General features: G+C 34.2%; 1 protein-coding gene across 1 annotated transcript in view; it reads right to left on the bottom strand.

The window, feature by feature from the left end:
• LOC117170347 (neuronal acetylcholine receptor subunit alpha-7-like) overlaps positions 1-13,876 on the bottom strand; it is a 1,604,403-nt gene that overhangs the window by 334,169 nt on the left and 1,256,358 nt on the right. The window contains exons 9-10 of the mRNA XM_033357087.1: positions 13,293-13,402; positions 1,514-1,622 (exon numbers count right to left, since the gene is read on the bottom strand). Coding sequence (XP_033212978.1) covers positions 1,514-1,622; positions 13,293-13,402 — 219 coding nt within the window. The remainder of the gene's footprint in view (positions 1-1,513; positions 1,623-13,292; positions 13,403-13,876) is intronic.

Here is a 13,876-nt window from a genome sequence, read left to right as displayed (position 1 = left end):
TGCGCTAATGGAAATCTATGTCAATTTGTAGAGTAAGTTTCAAAGAATGCCTACGTTTTTGAAATTTTCAAAAATGTTCAGTAGATCAAAAGTAATCAACGCGGAAAGTTAGTAAAAAACGTCAAATTTCAGACCTTCAAAAATTTATATCTTTTGAAATATACATTTTACGAAAATTTTACTAGAGACCTTTTCTTCTTAAAATGAGCCATATTTTCTAAAAAAAATTTGTCCGAATCGAAAAAATGACGTTTTCATAATTTGTTTAAACAATTGCAATTTAAACAATGTTGTACGCATTTTTCGAAAAATTAAGTTGTGGGTTCGGATTCAGGGGCTCAAAATACATAAGAATAGAGGGTTTTCAGCTTTGGCGGTTTTAGTGCATACGGGATCATACCCAGCCCCCGGACTACTGAGATCATCATGAAGTTCCCAATTAAAAAGACTGACATTGAAGAAAACAAATGTTTCCGTCCACAGATGCCCAAATAATGCAATTGTTGGTTAAATTTATTTTTGAAAATCATAAAATTTATCAACTCATAATGAATGCTGCTGAATTTATTATGAAGATCCCAATTAAAAGTCTGATATCGAAAAAAAAGAATGTTTCCATCGACAGAAACCCCAGTAATACACTTGTTTATTAAATTTGTTTTTAAAAATCATAAAATTGATCAAAAAAATAATGAATTTGGCGGAAATTATCATGAAGTTGCTGATTAAAAAATTTGAAATTGAAAAAAAAACTAATTTTTCCGCCGAGAAATGCCTGAATAATGCATTTGTTTATTAAATTTGTTTAAAAAAGTCATAAGATTAAAGAAAAAATGAGAAATTTTGCGAAAATTATCATGAAGTTCTTAATTACAAAAAAATTTAACGTTAAATAGAAAAATGGTCATTTTATTCTCCATATTTGTTTGTTTATAAAAAAAATTAAAAAACTAATTCAAAAATCAGGCTTGACAACGCTCTTAAAAATCTTATCATCTTCTCTTCAAATTTTTTTTATCCAAACCGGTCAATATTTGTGGGCTGTACGTTATTTTGAAACAAAAAAGTCCATTTTTCCCACTGTGCGCCGTGAGGGTAACGTGCCCGGCATGATTTTTATCTGGGCGTAGTTACTGATATCTTTATTCAGCACAGAGTAAAAATGTTGTTATATTTTTTCATAAGTCTTTCTAAACTGTCTGTTTATTATACAAGATTTTTATACGAATTTTCGGACGTTTATTGATTAATACATGGTTAATACATATCATGGTATATAGATTCTGAAAACATGTTAACTTTTTCGAGACTGTTGCCTTGGGGGTTTGGCCGCCTTTTGAGGCTCTAACAAAATCTGATACACTATTAAATTACCTCTTTAAAATGATTCCAAACAGTTGAAAATGTGGAACAATTTCGAAGATATTAGTAATTAAATCGATTCCCAAAAAATATGGTTTTTGTTGATATTTTCTAACAGGATATTTAAAAACAATTCAAACTTGTCTCTTACCTGTAACTGGAGAAGGTTTTTGTGATTTTTGAGTTTCTTTTTCTTCTTTATCTGTTGGTCTTGACATACGAAGTATGCAAGGCAACCAGTCTAAGAAGACGACTCTTATCTAAAATAATAAAAAAACATATAAATTTTAATTAAACTTGAACGAAACAAATGATTAAAGATTTGAAATAATTTGACATAAAATGTATGTAAGGAAATACAAAAACAAGAGCATCTTCATAACATAATGCACAGTATTACGTTAAAAGCATCTTATAGTGAGAAAAAAGATCTAAGGACATCATTTTAAGTTCTGAAAACGTCTAAAGTAAGAACTATCAATGTTCTAAACACTTTTCAAGTTCTAAAAAAGTATTTGTAAAGCTCGATGATTATACTTTATAGGACATAACAAACTTTGAAATTCGTTGCCTTCAGAGAAACAGACTATTGCGTGACATCCCATTTATGTTCCGAGATACTCCTAGAAAAAGGATGCTGCGAGTAAAATAACATTTCTTTGAATTAGTGAAATTTGCGTCTAAAAGAGTTTCTTCAAATTAGATAAGCATAATGTATATATATATATATTTTTTTTCTTGAATTAAAGAAATAGCTTGTGCTTCTAAATTAAATATTTTTTGAATGAAAGAATATTTTTCCATACTCCACCAAAAGTTTATTTTAATTTAGGAAAAATTTATTTACTAAAGCCTAAAGATAAGGATATTTAAAATCCGTATATTTTCAGCATCTTATTTTTGAAACTGTATGAATTTGTATGACTGGCACCTATAGAAATAAAAACACACCGAACTCTCGCTTTCAGTCAAGTGTCCGGGGTTACCTTCAAATGACCTTGGACTGATTTCGGGGGGACAGAAAAGTGAACAGTGAGGGCCGCCTGACTCGTTTCCAATTGTAATATATATATATATATATATATTGTCGCAACCGTTCTCGCCCTACTCCTCTGAGAAACTGCGTGAGCCAGCTGTTCTAGGAAGGTTGAGAACGAAGTGACTAAAAGCGAGAGTTTGGTGTATAGAAAAACTAATTTCCAAGAAATATTTTGTTATACAGCCTATGTCGAGTAAAGAAGTATCAAATTCGTTTTACGCAATCAGCCGTCTAGCAGTTTTTGGCAGAGCTACTAAGTTTTGTCATTTCAACTGCCTATCATTAAATGACCGGTATATGATAAGAACATATATTGATCCTTACTTTAGCGGTAACTAAAAAAAAGTTTTAAGTACTAAAATTAAAATTTGAAGTTGGGGAAAAGATTCATTGATGAACGGTATTAATTTTACTTGAAACTAAGGCTTTGTGTTTAGGTTTCAAATTATAAATTTAAAGAATTCCTTTTTTGATGAAATAAAACATTTTAAATTAAAATTATGTCTTGAAAAAAAGATCCTACTCCATCTTCACTCCATTGGGAATCGAACCACAAAACTTCTGATTTCCGGTCAGGTGCTTTTACAATTAAGCCATTAGAGGGATCAGAATAAGAACTCTTAATTCAAGAACATAACGCTAATTTTTAGCTAGGTCTTAATGGTACAAGTAATTATTTAAAAATTTTTTAATTTATCTGCTTAAAATTTAAATAATTATCTTGGGTTAAATAAATTTGTATTTTGAATTCAGGGAAGAAACTGGGAACATTCTAGGAATATCTGCGGGATATCCCATCGACACATAATTTTGTAAATTGCCGGGATATCCAGAGGATATCTTGGGATGTATTTTCAACTTCTTCGGAATAATTGGTAACTCTCATATGAGATATCTAAAAAATTGTAATATCTCACATGGGTAATTTGAATATCGAAAATGCTTCCAAAAATAGTGGAGGATATTTTTTAATATAGATAGGATATCCCTCAATTCTCAGTTACAGTTACTATGTATAGAAAAATTATTGAAAAATTTGTATGGGTATAGTTTTTGACAAGAAAAATATGGCTGTGGGTATAGTCTCTTTGAACCATTACGCGACAGCAATCAATAATGTGATCGATGGATTCGTTAGTATCTCCACATAATCGAACTTTTTAAATGTCATTTAAAAAAAATGTCATTTTTGAAAAAATCAGATTAAATTAGCTATAGTTTGCAGAAACTTTAAAACTTTTAATGATGCTTGAATGACTTTTAAGTTGAATAAGAACTAAGTTAACATAAGATTTTACATTCAAATATGAGTAAATGAAATAAGTATAAGTTTATAAGCAAAATATAATAAAGTAAGTAAGTATTCCGTTGAACCAAATACAAAAAACGTAATTTTTGTTCATTTTTATATCCATGAAAGATTTTCTGATTTTTGGAACTTTAGAAACTTTCAAGCTCTCTCTAGTAGTCAGAAGTCACACCAAAAATGTTATTCAAAAACAAGTTATTCTGACAGGATACCTCAAAAACAGATTTCGAAACAATAATTCTTTAGTCCTTCCTACCGTCCTAAAATATAAGGAAGACCTCTAACATTCCTTCGGGAATCGATTATAAAGACAACCGTCGCAGCAAAAAGATATAGTCAGATATCCCGTTTTTCTCCATGATATCCTTAGGACATCTTAAAGATATTTGGGGTAGATTTGCAGCTTTTGAAAAGTTTCTACCATATTTAAACGACCACATTACATGTCTTTAACAAAAATGTAATACGTGGTGCCTCAAATGAGCTGTTTAAAAATCTCAAAGTGACTCAAAATCAATCCAGTTGATCTCAGCCACTCATGTGTAAATTTCGACATGGGCCTGACTGGACCCAAGCCTGACAAAGGTAAGCTCTGTCCTAGTAATAAAGCCTAGGTCAAGCTCGAATAAGTTTATTATTATAGCTACTCGATTTTATTCTTAGACAGGTTTCCTTTTATTTTTTTACAAAGTTCAGAAAATCTGAACGCATTTTTTTTATTATTTATGAAAATCGAGGTCTATTTAACATGATTTGATATTCGCAAACAGTACACTTTGATAATCTATTTTTTAAATACGAAAGGCTGAGGATATCGCTTCGCTGCATTCTATTGCAACAACTTAAGCATTGGAGAAGAAATAAAAAACCGATATTAATGCGTATCACCCATCTTGTTACTCTTGTTTTCGTATTTTTCGTCTTTTTCGTATTTTTGAATAAAAAAACCCTAATCATGACACTGAACGACACTCGCTGGTCCCTTCGAAAATGAGCTCGAGTTTTCGGTCAGTGCGGTTGTATTTTATCTGCTTCGTGTTGCATTGTGCTTTTTAATCGGGCTTAAGCTCAAGCCATTAGGAAATACAAGCTAGAACGTGTCCGTGAAAGCCACATCCATCAATTAAATATTCAAATTGTTCTAATAAAATCGTTTGATCATCGTTTGGAGATGTATTAAGGTTTTTCAGGTTTTCTTTCTTACATATATCATAAGTAGAATTAGTTAAACCACGGTTGTTAAATAGGCCTAGGATGTCCTGTCTGTCCCAACTGTTTAATACTGTATTGATGAGATAGTATAAAATAATAACAATATAATGCAATTACCATACAAGTTGCTCTTAACTCTGAGTTTAAGCTGCAAGACATATGTATAAGTATGGTTTGGATAGGCGTTCTCCTCCTAAAGCTTTTCATCGTATTAAATATGTAGAGTGCATTTATTTGCTAAATCAGTTTAGTAAGGGTTTCAGAAGAAAATTCTAAACTTTCTAAAAGTGACTACAAAGTTTCCCGGAAATATTTTTGAAACAAGTTTCAAAAGAAAATAAATAAAAACAAACGCCGAGTAACGACTCTTCAAAAAACCCTTTCAAAATATTTTGTTTGTGGGCGAAACTGCGGTTATTAGGGTAAAGAGAAAGTTTTAGGACAGAAAATCATGTCTAAATCTAATAAGATAGTTTTACATCACCTCTGTAAAGCTTTCACTATTATTTCTAAAATTAATGGATTTACGGCACTTTTAACGCCTTGGAATACTTTAAGGACTGTGCCCTAAGTCGCCGACTTAAACATCATTTCGGAAGAGGCGATTTCGAAAGGTTTCACGAAGCATGCGCCTATTGAATATTTAGTGGTAGGTTACAGTTTTCGAACAGTAGGTTTAATAGCTTCTATTAGGACGGTACCTGAAGGGATACCTAAGTGGAGCAAAGCATTTTTTGGATGAGAATTAAACACACCAGCCGATAATACGACAATGATGATGAAACCGGTAACCAAATGCTCCTTAGACGCTTACATTTGAGGTCTACCTGATAAGATGGCTACTTTGATAGATTGTCGCAATTCTAAAGATTTACATAAGGCCCACGAGTATGATATACATGTTAAGGAGAGACAAGGACATGGCAGAAAGTAAAGGCATCCTGGGTCTTCTATCCCTTGTCCCAATATATATATTCCAGGCCAGAGGTTACAAAATCACCTAAAACCTATTCGCGACAAATGGACAAAAAGGAAAAACAACGAAGAATAGAGAAAATAAATAATTTGACAAACATTTTTCAAAGTAGCCAAGTTCTATCCCTTCAATACCCCTGTTGCAGTCCTACGCATCCATCTCAAAACACTCCATATCCACCTGCCCAAACGTTTCTAAATCCATTCCCTCCAGGCTACAACAATACCAACAGATATCAGTAGATAGACTCCAAACTCTTTCAACTTGTCTAGAACCTTTTACCTGAATCCTTCTTTAAACGGCAAGGAGACCCGCCGTATCTACGTAACAGCAAGCCCGAATCTCAGAGAGCGTCCAATAGCAATGCAGTCCTTAAAGGAACATTGCGGATCTTTAGTGCCGGAAGATAAAAAGAAGACTCAACAGTTTATGGTATAACTGCTCCAGAGTTTATATATTCGAAAATTTATTTATTATTGGATAACTCATCAAATCAGCCGATTTTCACGTATTAGAAGACATTATTCCTATCTTGGCTAAGGGCATCATAGGTCAATTATACCTAAGAAAAGAACAAGCGCAGGCATCGTTTCGAAATAACCCCCTCGTTGTAATATCTGACCCCATAAAACCTATACCATTTGTCGATCTTGACCCTATATCAGCAAAAAGAGACCTAATGAGTGAAATAAAACCCTTTAATGTAATCCTAAAAATCGGAGTCCTAACTAAACAGCTAATAGAAATACCGGTAGTTAATCGAGATCCAACAGAGGCATACCTGTGCAGAGTCGATGCACCAGAAGGTGATATAGGTGCAGGGATAGTAAAAAACACTGATGGTACTTACAATGCCCACGTCAATAATACCACTGAAAAAGAAATTCAGATAATCCTACCACCACAGAAAATAATTCCTTTTGGATATCGTGAATTCCCCACGGAAAATTCATCTCATCTAGATGCTGAACATTTTCCATGCAATGCAATTTTAGAATCAAATAAGCCTCGCAACGAAAGTGTTGCAGAATTCTTACAAACCACTCATCTTAATGATGAGGAGAAAGAACTCGCGAAAAGTAGGGTAGATGAGTCCGCTGATATCTTCCATATCCCTGGAGAAACGTTGAATATTATGAACAAAACTCAATATCGAGTCCTGATGCTAGATAATGCAGTGATTGTCATTCAAGTTAGAAAGCAGCTCAAAATTGGTGTGATCTGTGCTTAAAAGTCACTTAACCAGACGCCACTAATGATAGGTGCCAAAAAGATGAACACCTCAGGAGTAAGAAGATATAGGGTCGTTTTAGATAACACAGTCTTTAATGAAAATGTAATCGTAGACGCCTAACTATTACTTAATATTAGCGAGATACAAAAGAGATACTAGACCAACTAGGGCGGGCGCTCTTTTTTTACAGGACTCGATCTGGCTCGTGGATACTATCAAGTCAAAACTGACCCAGTCGATAGAGCTAACACCGAGTTTTCTACTCGAAGTGGGCATTTCGAAGTCTTACTTATTTCTTAAGTCTAATGTCCAGGGATATAAAAAACGCTCCCGCAACATTCTAGAACCTTATGAACCACTTCCTAAAGGGGGTGCTGGGTTTGGAAGCTTTTGTATACGTGGTTGATATCGTAATCTATTCGCAAAATCTAGAGGAACATGACAAAATGGTTGGAAAACTTTTCAGACGGCTGAGGAAAGCGAATCTTAAATTGCATAATTCTTGGGACTATCAGGATATTTTAGGCGATTTATTCAAAACTGCAAAATTAGGTAATCCTTTAGCAGAATTGCTAAACTAAGATGCTAAATTCATATGGGGATTCAAACAGAGGCGATGTTTCCACAAATTGCGCACTTACCTCTACCGCAAAACCCATCATACAACAACCCGATTTTTAAAAAATCTACAAACTAAATACCGACGCTTCTGGGTATGCAGTAGAAGTAGTCTTTATCTGGAAAACACATTGGCCTTATCTGGAAAACACATTGGCCTCAACGAGGAAAAAGTGTTAACAGAAAATGATAACATTACCGTTTGACTTTGCATCTACGTATCTAATGCCAAATAAGAGCCCAAAACAGAAAGCTTGGAATCATTCCGCACTTGAAATCAAACCCAACAAGAACGAGGGAAGAAATGATGTTTAAACGATATCAGCCGACATGACTGCGAACAGCGCCTTGCTGCTTAAACAATCTTTGCCTAAAAACATTATTAAGAAAGGTAATAATTCCCAAACAGCTACTAATGAACCAAAGAAAACGGTTTGAACCTCTTGATCTGGAAATCAGCAACCATTGGAAATATCAAAAAATACACCCACTGTATCGAAGCCGACAGAGAGTAGTTCCAGAAGAAGACCATCCATTCTGAAACCGACCGCCGGGAATCCTAAGATCTTATAAGAGAGACATCTACTGTAATCACCATCAAGGAATGAATCTGCGCGAGGCAGAAGAAAAACAAAAAAGTTCCCTGAAAAAAACAAAAACATATTAACTAATCTTATCAGCCACCTCCTCATTTAACGACTAATGACATTAATATAAGTAGCCTGGGCGGTAGAATCAAAGAACGAAGAAGAAGAGAGAAACCAATGACGCGTTTTCCGCAAATGAATGAAGAGGTGAATCAGATATCTCAGGATATAAAAAAAATCAGTCTTATCCCCATTATCGGGCCTAGATTACCGATTCCTAAAGAAGATCGACTAATTCAAATCGCACCCCTAAGTCAAGCTACCTCTAGGTTCCAAGTTTATGAAATAAAACGATGGAGGTATATGTATACAAAGCGTGAGTTTTTATCAAAAGCGAAGAACCGGCAGACGGTGAACCTAGTTCAACTCTAGCAGGCAACAGCGATAAAATGGAAGAATTAACCATCAAAGAGGGGTTTCTGTCAGCAACAAGTACACTATATTTCTGCAGAAGCTCACTCCATTAGCATCTGTTTTAGAGGAGCAAAACCTTTCCGTCTCAGCACAAAGTATCATAAATATACATCTGCATCATATAGATGATTCCTTTCCTGATAGAGATGATCTTAATTTAGATGCCGCCTACCCCAAAGAAGGACGCGATACAGCACGAATTGACTGAACTTCTCACATATAGTAGAGACAATTACGCCTATTTTATTTCGGAAGACTGTGGACCCACCAATCCTATTTTTTAACTTTTCTTAGCGACGGAACGCGTTTATATATTATATCATTCTGAATTCCATAATGGTCTTCATGAGGGCGCGCACACGTGAGCCAATGGTCATAACGGATTCTGAGATTAGTGCATTTGACTGAGTATCTTTCGATACTGTCAGTAAACGTGCTCAGACTCCCAGCGCTTACAGGCACATACTGACCTTGCAAGATAATTTTATTAAACTTTGCATAGCCGTTCCAGTTGCCGACCTGAAAAGAAATACAATCGTACACGCTGTTGCCCTGCAACTACTTTCATAATACGGAATCTATTGTTATATCTTTACGGATCGAGAAAAAAGCTTTGTAAGCAGACTTATACTTGAGTTAAAAAAATTATTTCGAGTCAACGTTATCACTATGTAGGGGTACCGCCTACAAACTAACCGTTCTGTGGAACGTAGTCATATTGTACTTACCAATTACATCAAACATTACGCGACAGACTACGATGATTGGAATAGATTACTACTCTTGGCGATGTTCGCGTGTAATACGTCGGTACATCCCTTTGAACTAATATACGCAAAAATTGCGCTCCTGCCCAATTCCTTTTCATCAGAGGAAAGGTTGAAAAGCTTCCGATCTTGTCGACGTGATGTAATAATTAGAATGAACGAACTTTCGAATATTGCAGTTAATAATATGATAAAAACTAAAGAAAGATCAAAGGTACGTTATGATGAAAAGATATATTCGGATAAACTTTTAGTAAGTTACTGTTAAGTAGATCTCTACATGAAGTTTGTAAATAATTATACAATGAGATACACAGAGTGTCCAAATAGTCCGGGGACAGTCAAATAAATCTTTAGGTCCAATTTTTTTGATGAAGGTTAAGGTCATTCTTGAAGTAACTGTCAACAAGGAATCCAGTGGTGACCGTAGTTTTGACCTTGACCATGGCCTTCATGGTTGTTTCAGGGTCAACTTTCTTTTTTTAATGGAATAGCCCATTTTTGAAATTGGCAATCGAAAGAACGAAAAAGTTCACGCTAAAGATTGAAGTCAGGACAAAAGTAAGGTGTGACTTTGATGGACGGATCAAGGTCATTACAACTTCAACGTGGTCTAAACATTCTTTTGCATGCTAGCTTGTGAAAATCTCCTCTTACCTTGCTTACTTAATTGCTTACTTAAACAACGTGCATATTGACTATCTAGTGAACTTGATCATGACTATCAAGGTCATCTCAAGGTTACCTTTATTTTTTTCAATTTGAACGATCCTTTATGACATTGACCAAATTCCATCCATTACCACCACCATTCCAAATTTTCAGGCGATATTGAAGTTCGAATGACCTTGATACGTACATCAAGGTCACACCTGACCTGTGACCAGTCTACACTTTTTAACGTAAAATTTTCCGCTCTTTCGATTGCCAGTGTCAAAAAAGGCCATTCCATTTAAAACAACAAAGGCAACCTTGAAATAACCATGAAGGTCATTACCAAGGTCAACACTAAGGTCACCAATGGATTCCTCGTTTAAGATTACCTTCTCTAAAAAAATTGTACGTAAGGATTTATTTGGCTGTCCCGGGACATTTTGGAGTTCGATCCCTGAGCCGGTACCTCTAGAAATTTTTCAATGTACCTTTACCGAGGTTCTGCTGGTTCGGAACCCACCTTAAGCTGTAGGTCCCCCCATTGTGTACTTGACTGCAACCCAGTCCGTCAATGATGGGGTAAAAACCAGGCTTTGTCCAATATGTCTGGCAGACTGCTCTCATCAGATCACTTGATTGCATTATAAAAATGCGTCGGTGACTGATAATATATACCGGGACAGCTCCATGCAAAAATGATCAAATAAAAAATTCAACTTTAACCAAAAATGCCTTCGACATGTTGGGCAGTATAAGCATGTAAAAACATTTCGACATTGAAATGTTTTCATAATAATAATAATAATAATAATAATAATAATAAGATAAAAACTATTTCTTAAAAAAAAGATTCTACTCCTCACTTTCCAGTTAGGTGCTTTTAAAATTAAGCTATTCGAGGGATCAGAAAGAGAACTCTTAAATCAAGAAAATAACGCCAATTTTTAGCAACGTGTTACTGGTACAATTCATTATTTTGAATGAATTTGTTATATCGTCAGCGAAATGTTACCTTACCGACAGTAGACAACCTTCCAAATAATTAAGGCAGAAAATCCACAATATCGAGCAAGGTAATAATCTTCAATAACAAAAAATGCTTAACGTCTTAATCAGACTAGATGGGAAATAATATTTTCAAATTAAAATTAAAATTATTTCTTAAAAAAATATCCTACTTCTTGTTCACTCCATTGGGAATCCAACCACAAAGCTTCTGATTTTCGGTCAGGTGCTTTTCCAATTAAACTATTAGAGGGATCAGAATAAGAACTCTTAATTTAAGAAAATAACGCCAATTTTTAGCTAGGTGTTAATGGTACAAGTAATTATTTTAAATGAATCTGTTATATCGTCAGCGAAATGTTTCCTTACTGACAGTAGAAATAATTTTAATTTTAATTTGAAAATATTATTTTCCATCTACTCTGATTAAGAGGTTAAGCATTTCTGTTATTGAAGATTCTTAATTCAATCGATATTGTGGGAAGGTAACATCTCGCTGATGATATAACAGATTCATTTTGAATAATTACTTGTACCATTAACCCCTAGCCAAAAATTGGCGTTATTTTCTTCAATTAAGAGTTCTGATTCTGATCCCTCTAATAGCTGAATTGGAAATGGACCTGACCGGCAATGAAAAGTATTGTGGTTCGATTCCCAATGGAGTGAAGGAGTAGGATCTTTTTTTTTCAAAAAATAATTTTAAATATTATATTCCATTTAGTCTGAATTAGGCGTTAAGCATTTTTTGTTACTGAATATTCTTAACTTGATCGATATTGTGCGAAATATCGATATCAGCCAAATGTTATCCTACCGAAAACATTTCGCTGATGATATAACAGATTCATTTGAGAGAATTAGTTAAAATAGATAGGGTCAAGCAAAGTTAACCAGTTTAAACACAGGTAGTAACCAGGAACGAAGACTTTGAGTGGAACCACTGAATTTTATTGTTGTCAAAAAGATAGTCATTTAAAATTATTTATACAACTTATCGAAAGTTCAGGACTACAAGGGTTAGGGCTCGCAGTCCGGGAGTAGAATCGATCATCGAGCACACCTAAAAATAAAATGGGTTACTTATTTTTCGAATTTCGTATTAGTTTGCTACCTCCAGCAGCGGGGGTCACAATTAAATTTTACGTTAGGCAAAACATCCTATTGTTTAATTCACTCGTTCGTAACAGAGAAGTTTTTATTATTTTATAAAATTTTGTGAACATTGTAGAAATTATCGTAATTTTAGAAACTTTAATAATTTTAGAAATTTGACACATTTCATAAAATTTAAAAATATTCGAAATTTTGAAAATTTCAAAAATGTTGAATTTTTTACAAATTTCTGAAATTTTAGAAAATTGAACATTTTAGGAAATTCCGAAATTTTGATAATCTTTACACCTAGAAATTTTGGACATTTTGAAATTATATAGAAAAAGTGGAACCTTAGCCCCGCTTCATAGGAATGAAAAATGTTTTAAATCATGCTTCTTTTAAAAATGAAATTTTGTTATACATATGCTGTTCAGGATGTCTGACACATTATATTATATTTAAAGACACGGATCACCAAAGAAGTTTACTGACACTTGAGAAGGCGCCACTCATGAGGATGGTGCTAATTATTTTTTATTCAATAATTTACACCATTTCGTCGCCTAAACCTTAGAAGTGGGTTTTGAAACGCGACTAAATGGTATTCAGTGATCAGGAAAATAATCTTTTTAAATTTTAATTGGTTGTACAGCGTGAAGTCAGCATGAACAAAAGTTGAATATTGAATTGTTGGTATGCGAACTTCAAGAACATAGCATTAGGCAGGCTGGCCCAAGCGTGGGACGGGGAAGAAACCTTATGATTTCCGCACGAGCAGTATTATCGATATCGTACAGACATAAAAATTTCCTTCTCAATCAAATATCATATAATTCTTCTATATACATCTTCAGACTATCTTTAGAATATCTTGGGATTTCTTACAATATCCTTTTGTCCTGAAGGAATATAAAACATGCATGTCATTACTTTATAATTTGATTTTGTTAACAATACCCAATCGGACATCTCGTGTGTGTCAGCATTCCGATGATGATAATTTAATATGAGAATTGTGCTGACCACGCTACTTGCAACCATGAACATAATGCAATTGAAGTATGTGCCTGAAAAAAGTATAGTTAACATTAGGGCATACATTTATGAAGTTGTAGCAATAATAATAGTAAAATTTAGTGTTACAAACTACATTCAGTGAATATGTGGACATGAGTAGTTTTGGAAACATACGCATGAGTCCCTAGGAGGATGCCAGTGACTCTCCAATTAATTGGGAGTGGTGCTCATATGAATTTTACATTTCCTAAGTTGTTTCTTCAGACACTAGTGTCCTACTAATCCAGAATTATTGACGGTCTTTTTGACACCGCACAAGTCCACGTGCCCACTGGATCCGTAGCATCAAGTATTTGACACAGTTATATTATTAGGGAGATGAAATATATGAAGTAGATGAGCCGGCTACGTTCTAACACAAGATTCCTGTCACCAGCATATTACCCAGCAAAAATGTCTCAATTTACTCTGTAACTCTGTGAAATAAGTTCTGTAACACGCGTGTAACCATCTTATAACAGTGT

This window comes from Belonocnema kinseyi, chromosome 3 (genome assembly GCF_010883055.1).
Source record: "Belonocnema kinseyi isolate 2016_QV_RU_SX_M_011 chromosome 3, B_treatae_v1, whole genome shotgun sequence".
NCBI classification, from domain to species: domain Eukaryota; kingdom Metazoa; phylum Arthropoda; class Insecta; order Hymenoptera; family Cynipidae; genus Belonocnema; species Belonocnema kinseyi.
This window is presented reverse-complemented; position numbering and strand designations above follow the sequence as displayed.